The sequence below is a fragment of the Mercenaria mercenaria genome, chromosome 13, assembly GCF_021730395.1.
Source record: "Mercenaria mercenaria strain notata chromosome 13, MADL_Memer_1, whole genome shotgun sequence".
NCBI lineage: Eukaryota > Metazoa > Mollusca > Bivalvia > Venerida > Veneridae > Mercenaria > Mercenaria mercenaria.
The window spans coordinates 68,184,276-68,196,615 of NC_069373.1; the positions used below are offsets into that span (position 1 = coordinate 68,184,276).

At 36.8% G+C, this 12,340-nt stretch overlaps 1 protein-coding gene across 1 annotated transcript; it reads right to left on the reverse strand.

Annotated features, from left to right (window-relative positions):
• Positions 1 to 933: 933 nt before the first annotated feature.
• On the reverse strand, positions 934 to 12,340 carry LOC123528830 (universal stress protein YxiE-like). The gene is made up of 4 exons (XM_045308855.2): positions 12,088 to 12,340; positions 8,417 to 8,497; positions 6,289 to 6,395; positions 934 to 1,519 (listed from the first exon to the last, which is right to left on the reverse strand). The coding sequence occupies exons 1-4, from the start codon at positions 12,170 to 12,172 to the stop codon at positions 1,316 to 1,318; spliced, it is 477 nt and encodes a 158-aa protein (XP_045164790.2). The 5' UTR covers positions 12,173 to 12,340; the 3' UTR covers positions 934 to 1,315.

Sequence of the window (12,340 nt, forward strand, 5' to 3'; positions counted from 1 at the left end):
ATTTTAAACGACAAGAACTCCTAAACTGAACATGGTACACATGTCCTGAAAATATGAGTAAGCTTACTGCGTTGAGATATATTTCTGTAACTTTCGACCCTTTACTAGGAGTTGTGCGACGGATGAGCTGAGAGATACTCCAGACACCAATTATTTAGGTGCTGAAAGGGCATATAACCTCTTCAAACAGACAAGCCACATCCGCGTCTTGACTTCTCTTTATAGTGATACATTTCTATAAGTTTGGGACAGATACCTTTAACTGTAAGAGAAAATATCCAAACAACGTTTAGCAGTTTATAGTCAAAACTGTATTCGAGAAAGGTGTCTTCTGGGAGCCCAAACTTTATTTAAAAATGGTTTTTATTTTCTTCATTATCATGTGTATTACATTCGAAATACATCAGGTGTGTTATCCCAGGAATTAATTTCCTTCTTTTTCTATCATAGTAACAAGCATTTTCTGACATGCACCAAACTTTAAATGCTTTCCTTAAATATTGTTAACTTCCAATTCCCTAGTGATATTGGAACAGTTCAATTATATTATATATATATATATATATATGCAATCGAGAATTGATAACACTGACACACATACAAGCTCGAGTGTAGAAAATTGACCTTCCAAATTTAAATCTCACAGGGGCTAACATCAGTTTGAAAACACTGTCCCAGTAAATTGTTGATTTTTTTAAGTTGTTGTTGTTTTAGTGTAGATGTTGTTTGTTTATTTGTTTTTTGTTACATTATTTTTTGTTGTTGTTGGGGTTTTTTGGGGGTTTTTTTGGTGTTGACTAACTTTTGTTTTTGTGCTTCACTGCTACAGACAAGTCAAAGAAGGTATTTTAATTGATATTTAGATTCACTGATTTTTGGTATGTTATGTTGAAAAAAAAACGAGTTTTTCATGACGCAAGGAGGACAATATCATCTATTTCAACTATGTATTTAATTTCAGAAATTATACACACAGTCATTTCCATCAAATGGTCCTCTTATGTACAAGTATATGGCACATTACTAAAACAACAAATTAGCAAACATTTCAAATAACAATACATTTGCTTATCCCACTAGAATGTCGGAATATAAATGTCAAATGCTCACGAACACAAATCTATGTAATGTAGCTACTCTGGTCCACTTTATGCAACACACACTCTGCCCTGAACACATAAATGCCGTTGAAATATATATATATACACATATGTTCATAAGAGAACAATTAAAAGATAAAATGTACATTTCTCCAAATTTTTGTCGTTTTCCGAGATACTTATTTGACCCGAGTTCCCCTGAAGTAAAAATTAACTCATTCTTTGTGTTCAGGCTTGTACACGAGAACAGGAATGTGGGCGTGGTGTACCACGTAATCACTGACGCTGCCAAGGAAGGTACGTCTCAAAGTTCCAAGGCCACGACTTCCAGTTATAATCAAACTTGCATCAAGCTCATTGGCTGCTTCTACGATCTGTTCTCCGGGGTCTCCTTGCGACTGCTTGGCTTCGCCTTGTACCTGGAGTAGAAGTGTTTTATTGCTTTGGAAGAAAAAAAAAATAAAATTTGAAAAAGAAATAAATTCAGATATGTCTTTATTTTGGGACTGTGTATACTTGAAGGCGAACGATTCATTTCACACTCAACAAAACTCAAAGTAGACCTGATTTGAGACCTAAAAAATAAGTAAACCAGCGTATTATGTCCTGCCTGGTACGAAAGCCCGGTGATATCTGCATAGTTCATATTTCAGAATTAACAGTTTACACCTCATTGTTCATACTTTCCACCTCGTAAGTCACAGTTCACATTTCATAGTCCACAGTTCATACTTCTCAGTTCACACTTCATACTTCTCACTAAATACTTCATAGTTCATACTTCAAATATAAAACTTCATAATTCGTTTTTCAAACTTTACAGTTCATACTTCATAGTTCACACTTCATAGTTCTCAGTTCATGTTTCAACTTCATAGCAATAGTTTTGTACAATATATACTTGTTTTGAAGCCTTTCTATAGCTGTAATTACTTCTATTCTATGTTTTGTCAAGAAATGATCTTGTTTTTTTTAACAATAAATACTACATTATGTTAGATAAGATTATCTAAATAGGCAAAGATGACCTTAGACCGCTCACCCGAGTTTCAAGGATCGATGGAGTCGCTCATGGAAAATATTTGTGACATTATCTTGAAATTAGACCAGCGTTTTTCTGACAAAAAAGATCTTCAAAGTATCCACTATAAGCATATAGGAACTTTTGCATACATATATAAAACAAGGAGCTGCGTTCAATAAACACTTGATGCCTGGTGGCATCCTTGTCGATAGATTTTGCACCTAAGTCCAAAACGAGGTCAAAGTCAAGGTCAAACTGAGGTCAGGCGATGTTTGAAGATGAGGAATGGTCACGGTTTACATCTGTATTAGTATCAATTCATTCTTGTAAGCGGTATTAATGCTAGACGAAACGGTCCCATTTGGTTAACCAAGAGATGGCCCATATAAACAAACCTAAGTCCAAAATGAGGTCAAGGTCAAGGTCAAACTGAGGTCAGGTGATGTCTGAAGATGAGGAATGGTCACAGGTTACATCTGCATTAGTATCAAGTCATTCTAGTAAGGGGTATTGATGCTAGACGAAACGGTCCCATTTGGTTAACTTCGTACGGACGGACGGACGGACATGACAATCACTATATGCCGCCCGCATCAGTAGATGCCGGGGGCATAAAAATGACTTCCTCCTCTTGTGGCCATGTTTGCGACAACTTAGCATAACTTGAGCAAACCTAACATAGGTTCACCAAACATTACGCAAATCACATTTTATAGAGACAAATATTCTGAGCTAGTGACCTAGTTTTTAACCCAAGTGACAAAGATACAAAATTGTTTCCTAGATTTTAAACAGACAAACAATTTGGTAAAGTATCATGAAGATCAAGTAGAAACTGTGGTCTGTTGAGTGTTATCTAGGTATTTCTATGGTTTGACCAAGTGACCCAGTCTTTGACCTAGATAATCCAGTTTCAAACTTTCATATAGACAAATACTGTAAAACGATTTATGATAATTTTCTATGATTCGACCTGGTGACCAAGTTTAAGACCTCAGGTAACCCAATTTCAATTTTTAGCTAGATTTCATACAGACAAACGTTCTGACATTTTTGAAGATCAAGTGAAAAACGTGGCCTGCACAGTGATAAGGTTTTTCTACGATTTGACCAAGTGACCTGGTTTTTGATGTTGGGTTACAGAGATTCTAACTTGTTCTAGATTTTACAGAAACAAACATTCAGAACAGATACGAAAATGTGGCCTCTACAGTGTTAACAAGTTTTTCCTATATACTGACCTAGTGACCTAGTTTTTGACCCGATATGAATCATTAAGAATCTCGTTCGAGATTTTATTTTTGGTAATATTTTGTCAAACTTTCATTCAGTTAGGCAGAAATTATGACCTCTAGAGTGTTAACAGTCAACTTGTTGACGACGGCAGGCCCACGACACACGCCGGACGACTCAGGTGAGCTAGAAATACAAGGGTCGGATAAATGTATGGAAAAAAATTGACAGGAAGGTAATGAAATATCCCGTTATTTATAGACTGATATAAAGATTTCGATAGTGAAGTTTAAATCAAAACGAAACATAGATTTGGATTTTTTTAAAGATGTCATATGTTTATATTAAGTTAACGTATGATAAAAACTACTGCTATTATATTTCTACATTGTGATGAACAATGGTGTTTCTAACATCAGTTTCAGATCATTCTTTTGGTGGAAAAGGATGCTTTGAACACTTCATTATATTTTAATTTAGGGGGAAACAATCCAGTACAAGACATTTGTAGTACTAAATTAATTCATAGACGACTTATTGAAATCAGATGCAATCAATGGCATCTACACCTTTCCACACCCTGTGTATTAAAAGAAATACAGCAGGTAAGTTAGATATTTAATACTCATGAAATATTCTATTGACTCCCAATTTCTCAAATGATACAATTGAAAATTAATATTGAAATAACATGAATTTTGCAAGCGCATCTGCTATCGGAATCCTTTAATATCCCTTTGCAAATTACGCGGAGACAAAATATGACGTGATCATTTAAAAATTAAAATATTGAATTAGCGATTTAATTCATTCCACTCTTCACTATTTCATACAGTGAAATTTTGAATTGTGAAAAGTAAGTATTGAGTGAGAAGTATGCAGTGTAAACTGTGGGTTATGAAGAGTGGAGTGTGACCTATGAACTGTGAAATTAGAAGAGTGAACTGTGTGATACAACATATATAGTAAATTGTTTACTTTATTTTCAAGTGGGGGACTCTGTGGCCGAGTGGTTAAGGTCGCTGACTTCAAATCACTTGCCCGTCATCGATGTGGGCTCAAGCCTCACTCGGGGCGTTGAATTCTTCATGTGAGGAAGCCATCCAGTTGACTAACGGAAGGTCGGTGATTCTATTCAGGTGCCCGTTCGTGATGAAATAATGCACGGAGTGGCACCTGGGGTCTTCCTCCACCATCAAAGCTGGAGGCATATGACCTATAATTGTGTCGGTGCGACGTTAAACCCAAATCACTTCAAAATTATTTATTTATTTATTTATTTATTTATTTATTTTAATAAATAAATAAATTATTTTGAAGTGATCAGTTTTAATCATAAAGTATAAACTGTAAAGTGTGAACTACATAGTCACCACCGAGCTTTCGTTGTCTGGTAATTGCCAAGATGTGTTGGGTTGACATATATTTACGGCAAGGACATAATAGTGAACTTATTTTCACGGCCACTCATTATAAAATGAAAGTAAGCATCAAAACAGTTTTGAACTCGACGTGTGTCCCTAGAACACAGGTGCCCCCAACTCCTGTGACTGTACATGGTTTTAAGACTCGATGTTAAATTTTTTAAGATGTTTGCAACACATACTTTTAAGACCTTTTTGTGTATTTTTCACTTAGCGAAGGACCGTAACTCTAGCCTAGCCGACTAAAATCCCAATGAGAACACCCGGTGCAAAACTTCATAGGCTACAAAATAATCCTCTTATGTTTAATGACTCTAGGTCAAGTATATTTTGACATATATGCAGCACAAACTTTTACTTTTTGACTAAGTCAAGGGCCATAACTCTGGTATTTCAAAGTGGAAAAAAACAAACTCGGGTACACAAATTCATATCATGGATAATATTCCTACATGAGTTCATGACTCTAGGTGAATTTTCTTTAAAGATATATACAACAAAACACTTTATGCGTAGTTTTCACTAAGTCAAGGACCATAACTCCAATCTGGCTGAAGGAAATCCCAAACAGAATACCAGGTGGGTACCAACTTCACGTGCTATATAACAATTCCATAATGTTTTATGACCCCAAGTCAAATACTTTTCGAGATACATGTGACACAAACTTGTATTCCATTTATGCATATTTTTGACAATCAAGGGCCATAACTCTCGTCTGACTGATAAAAGTCCAAAACAAAATCCCTTGTGCACAACTTCACATGCTGAATAATATTCGTATGATGTTTCATGACCCTATGTCATATATTTTTTTAGATATATGCGACAGAACTTTTATGCGTTTTTATGCATATTTTTTACTAAGTCAAGGGCCTTAACTCTGGTCTGACTGAGTGATATCTCTGACAAAACCCGAGATGCACAATTTCACATGCTGAATAATATTCCTGTAATGTTTCATAATACTTGGTCAAATACTTTATGAGATGCATGCGACACAAACTTAGGCCCGTTTTATTGCTATTTTTTACCAAGTCAAAGAGCCAGACCTTTGAATTAAAACCCTTGGTGCACTGCTTCTTGTGCTGAATAACATTCCTGTGATGTTTGATGACTCTGGGTCAAATACTTTTTGAGGCGTGAATGACACAAATTGGGACGGACGGACAGATGGAAGGAAAGACGGACGTACGGACGCCGGACGGTGAGCGATCACAATAGCTCACCCTATGTGCTCAGGTGAGCTAAAAGCTAAAAAGCAATTTATAGAACTTCAACATATCAAAATGGGGTCATGTTGAAAATAGTGAATATAATTTGGTTTTTAATTATGCTATCACAATAGAAAGACAAAATTCCAATATAGAAAAATAGGTTCATTAAAAATGAATCTAAAAGCCAATTTGACATATCATAAGCAAACTATCTTCTATAGAAAACAACAAAGAGATAAACATTTAACACTCCTGAATGAAAATCGTTTATTTCTGCTATATAAACTAACCTCGGACGTTTTCATGAGTTCTCTCATTTTCTTGAGAAGAGCGTCAGTTCTTTGTTTTTCATCATCCACAATCTTTTGTACTAATGACATGTCGGCAGCCATCACAGCTGAAAACAACAACATGAAATACCTCTAAAATGGTGTAATATGTTTTACATTATGGCTTATCATATTAAAACAAGAGGGACATGATGGCCCTGAATAGCTCACCTGAGTAACATCGCTTGCTTAAACAGTTTCGCGAGATGCTTATGTAAGAAAAATGTCTGTGAGATTATTTTAAAGTTCCGAAAATAATATTTCAAAAGACTCGACTGAATAAATATGGGCGGGTAATGTGTATGTTGGGGGTGGGGGTGGTAAGAGGTTGGGGTGTATGTTGGTGGTGGGGGTGGTAAGAGGTTGGGGTGTATGTTGGGGGTGGGGGTGGTAAGAGGTGGGTTTGTTGGGGTGTGGTGAGGTTGGGTGTGTGGGGGGGTGGTAAGAGGTTGGGGTGTATGTTGGGGGGGGGTGGTAAGAGGTTGGGGTGTATGTTGGGGGGCGGGGGTGGTAAGAGGTTGGGGTGTATGTTGGGGGGCGGGGGTGGTAAGAGGTTGGGAAATGATGACATAAGATACTAAAGCTTCACTACATACATACAGAGGAAATAAACCACACCCCCTGGCGGCAATGTTTTTTTTTTTTTGACGATACAGAATAATTTGTAAAATCTTCATAAAGGGTCATCCAAGAAACATTTGTGCCAACTTATTTTAAAATCTGTCCAGCGGATTTTTAAAGTTTCCACTTTATAAATATAGGAAGTCACCAGACTCCAGGCGGCCATGTTTTTTTTTTTTTTTTTTTTTTTGACGTATGAGAATAATTTGAACAAACTTTATGCAGGGTCACCAAAGGAATACATATTTGTATCAAGTTATTTCAAAATTGGGTCTGCTGTTTCAGTCTAATGTTAGGAAAAAAGTTACCACACGTTTTTCATGAATCAAAATAAGACAAACTTGGTAGCAGGTCACACAAGGACCATTTGTGTGAAATTATTTTAAAATACAACCAGCAGTTTTATACAACAAGATATTTTAAAGTTTCCATTATATACGTACAGGGAAAAGTGACCACGCCCTCTGGCGGCCATGTTTTTCGATGAACAGGAACTTTCACTACACTTTTCAGAGAAGATGCCGTTTGAAGAAAAGTTTGGACATACGGCAGCCGCCGGACGGTGAGTGATCACATTAGATCACCTTGAGCACTTTGTGCTCACGCGAGCTAAAACATCAGCAATCATATGGTACACATGTTCTCAATAAATAAACCACATCTTATGCGGCGGATTCTGTTCTGTGTCGATTTTCAAACAATGAACTTAAGAAATACACAATTAAGGGTTTCTGCGACTACAGTTCAATCTCCCTTGACCAAACACAGTTGGGTGGAAGTTTTTTTGAGAAATAGTGGTTTTCTTAAGATTGAGAAAACGAATTTTCGGTGTTACCATGATTAATATCCATTCAGTGCTCTTATAAACATATATATATTGTAAATGTCAAGGAATCAACATGTTCATTTTATACATACTTACATAACATCTTCATTTACAATACAAATGCTTAATATATTTGTCTAAGTCTAACAGCTATTTTAATTAAAAATGGATTCAGTAATTTTACTTGTTTCCTACACCTGAAACATGTGTAATGGACATTTGTAATTCATTAACACAGCAACCACACTGGCTTCTTTTATACATTATGTTTGTTTGATAAATATATCTTTATACTTTTTAACCCTTACCCTGATAAATTTCTATAATGAATTTGTCCATCTTTAAATTTAGACAGTACCATTAACTGTTAAAAGGGGTGCTTACCAAAAGGATACTGACTGAATGGCGAACAGTGCAGATCTTGATCAGACTGCACGGATGTGCAAACTGATCATGAGCTACACTGGTCGCACAGGCAGAATCAATCGTGTCCAGTATTATAAGGGTTAACAGTCTTCCACTGGTAAAGTTAAACATACAGGCCAGAGTTTCTGTTTGTATACCAGTAGTTACTTAAATTCCGGGAAAACGCAAGTTCCCGCACGAATCAGAGTTGGATAACATATTGCCGGAAATACTTACAAACATGAGTAAGATTCCTGAATTCAGGGGTATATAAAACGACAACATAGTCTCCTTCTTGATGTAATCTTTCCGCATACCCTGAAAATAAAAGTTGTGTGTGTGTGGTTCTTTTTTTCAGAATGTTAATAAGCTAGTACACATGTATACACATCAAATTAAGTTTTTCCTAAAGTCGTGCTTAATCATGTTCATATCTAGTGAACAGTTTGTAGAAGTTTCCTTCGTTTCCATAACAACAGCGATATATATTTTGGAAAACTAATTAGGCGTGTAGCTTTGAAACGGTTTGAAAACTAGACCGCTCAACCAAGGCATCGAACCATGCTTTCTAATGCACTTGCTAATGTACATATACATGTATACGTAAAAAGAAATGCGCGAATGTGTATCATTACGAGTGTGCACGTATATTAGCTTGCACATTCATATACGTGTGCACCTATAAACATAATTTATGCATGCATATATGAAAAAAATATCCGTACACGTCTATATTTACACGTGCGCGCATTATTTTTTTACGTGCACATATATTCTAAAATGTGCTTGCACACAAAGAAAGTTACGACCCAAAAGCTGTCGATTACATGCTACGTTGCATTGAATAGAAGAAACATTAAAACCAAATTCAAATTTTGACGCTCGGGTGCATTTCTAACATTCTAGTTCTTTTAATATCATTGACAAAGTAGGCCTACGTTTCACACTTCATGCAGATTTCGGATGTTCAAAACATTATTCGTTTTTAGCTTGACTATTCGAAGAATAGGGGAGCTATCCTACTCGCCCCGGCGTCGGCGTGAGCGTGAGCGTTAGCGTCACACAAATGTTAAAGTTTGAGTACCACCATCATGACCCCAGTCTGTAAAAAAGGAGAAGGCAACTCTATCAAACATTTTGAATGAATTATGGCCCCTTTTCGACTTAGAATATAATGTTAAAGTTTGCGTACCACCCCAAATATTTTCAAAGTCCATTGAGATATTGCTTTCATATTTTGCATACTTGTTTATCATCATGTCCACAGTCTGTAAAAAGGAGGAGGCAACTCTATCAAACATTTTGACTGAATTATGGCCCCTTTTTGACTTAGAATATGCTTATTGTAATGTTAAAGTTTGCGTACCACCCCAAATATTTTCAAAGTCCATTGAGAAATTGCTTTCATATTTTGCATACTTGTTTACCATCATGACCCCAGTCCGTAAAAAGGAGGACGCAACTCTATCAAGCATTTTGACTGAATTATGGCCCCTTTTCGACTTAGAATATGCTTATTGTAATGTTAAAGTTTGCGTTCCACCCCGAATATTTTCAAAGTCCATTTTTTGCATACTTGTTTACCATCATGACCCCAGTCTGTAAAAAGGAGGAGGCAACTCTATCAAACATTTTGACTGAATTATGGCCCCTTTTCGACTTAGAATATACTTGTTGTAATGTTAAAGTTTGCGTACCACCCCAAATATTTTCAAAGTCCATTGAGATATTGCTTTCATATTTTGCATACTTGTTTACCATCATGACCCCAGTCTGTAAAAAGGAGGAGACAACTCTATCAAGCATTTTGACTGAATTATGGCCCCTTTTCGACTTAGAATATGCTTATTGTAATGTTAAAGTTTTACTCATAGCTTATATTATACTATCAAGCACTGAGAATAGTCGAGCGCGCTGTCCACTGACAGCTCTTGTTTACATAGTATTCCAGCATACACATCGTTTGATTGGTCTTTGATATAGGACATTTCGGACTTCACGCGGATGTAACTCGTATTTTAAAAATTTACGGTATAATATATAGAGAATGTTTTTCTTTTGACTAAATTTACCAATTTAGAGTTTCTTACCCGTGATCAATATCTTTGATTTTTTTTCTTTATGAAAATACTAGCTCTACATAATTATATTTAATCTAATATTTTGATAATTCCCTGAAAAACGTAATAACGCTTATTGTTTCTCACAACGTGTAATTTCTATGGCAACGCCACGTATTTTACTAAAAGTAGCCTAACATTCTATTTAGAAATTGGTGTTCACGGTAGTTCTTATTGCCCTGCTATACTGAGACATAGGCGTAGGAGCGACTTCAACTTTGGGGGGGGGGAGATCCCCGGTGCATTCATGACAAAGCCTTGTCCAGGGGAAACTTGGGCCATAGGCCCCCTCAAGCCGCTGTGTTTTAGCAATCATTGAGTTATTATGATGATACGCATAAGACTAGGCGCTTAACTGTCTGCAGCTTGTAACTTATTCGGGCAAAATATGTACTGTTCTTATCAAGTGTGCCACGTTTTTACATTCTTCTGTTGAAGCCCTGGACATGCAATAAAATAGCGCTGATTTGTCTAATTGTGATATAAAGTTGTGGAAGTATCATTTCCCTTGAATGGACAATGAAAAACGTAAATAAATAACGTTTACATACGTAAACAGGTTAAATACTTACATTGTTTTTGCAGACGCTCAAACCGGAACTGTAGTGATTGCGCTCAATATTATATTCTTTTTTAAAATGTAATCAAACAATCCTCGTGCGTACAGGTTTTCAATACACATCTTATGGAAAGAGAGAAGTCAGTCAGAATGCAAGGAAAGGCCAAATGCAAATCAGAAATCAGGTTGAAAACAATTATATGATACAAAGTAAATGTTATAATAGACTGCAAGTTATTTCATCTCTTTTCCAAAATATTGGAGGGGCCAAACTATAGTTCGCCCCCCCCCCATCATCTTAGCTTTGGGGGGGGGGGGGGGCTGGCCCCCGCTGCCCCCCCCCCCCCCCCCGGCTCCTACGCCTATGTGAGAGATAGGACAACTTTACATATTAAGTAACGACCGTACACGATTGTAAATTGCAAGGAATCGTTAAAAAATTCTGGCTCAAGTTCTGTGATGTCGGGTGTAGTCTCAAGATCCGAATTGGGTCGTCAGTACAAGGTCGTAGACGTCGTCTTCAACCGTCATGTGACTATCGTGTTTGAGCGATCTGACGATTTCGTCGTAGGACTCTCTAGCCGTTCAACATACGCACGATCATGAGCGCAGAGCATGACTATTCGCACAACCAGTAACACCACCGACGGGCATCGTCATAACCAGTCACAGTCATCCGCATGGCTAGTCGTGACTGGTCATGCGACTTCTTCTTTTGTCTTCATTTGTCTTCAATCACAGGTGCTAGACATATAATCTAATATTTTACTTAATAGGCCTATATATGTATATAGAGACTTATATATATATACATATATAGGCCTATCAGTAAAATATTTGATTATGTGTCTAGCACCTGTGTCTTCAATGATCGGTCTTGCGACAGTCGTGGCGGGGTCATCTTGTCGGTCAGCTAGGCTGACAACGCAGAGGAAGAACCATGACCTGACCAAAACTGTGAGACTGTGATCCGCGATGGTCGTGGATAATCGCAGCCGAAATGTGTCCGATGACCTTCACACACTCTGAATCTATTACAGGGCCATTATCAAAAGACATTCATTAACATGAACGTCGAATGTTTATCAAGCTGTTACCGCACTCACGAATATCTTTACATTTTCTTTATATTGATCAGGTAGGCAGTAGATAATGTTACATGACTCATGGATTTAGTATAAATGATGTTTAAAACAATATATATGAGCAAGTAAACAGTGCCAACTTACATTTGAACGCATCCATAGAAATTTGACTGCCATCCACGGCAATGATAATCTTTCTAGTAATGTTCCGTTCCTTTGATTCTGCCATGTTTGTTCCACGTATGCGCGAAAAATGTAAACTTATAGTGCGCACATGTGCTTTCGTTGTATAGAAAATTTGTTATTGAACGTGATGTTTACATGTAAAACGTGTTTCCGCTATAATATGCACTACACTTTACACTAAATAAGATCGCGTTAAACATAATATGTATTG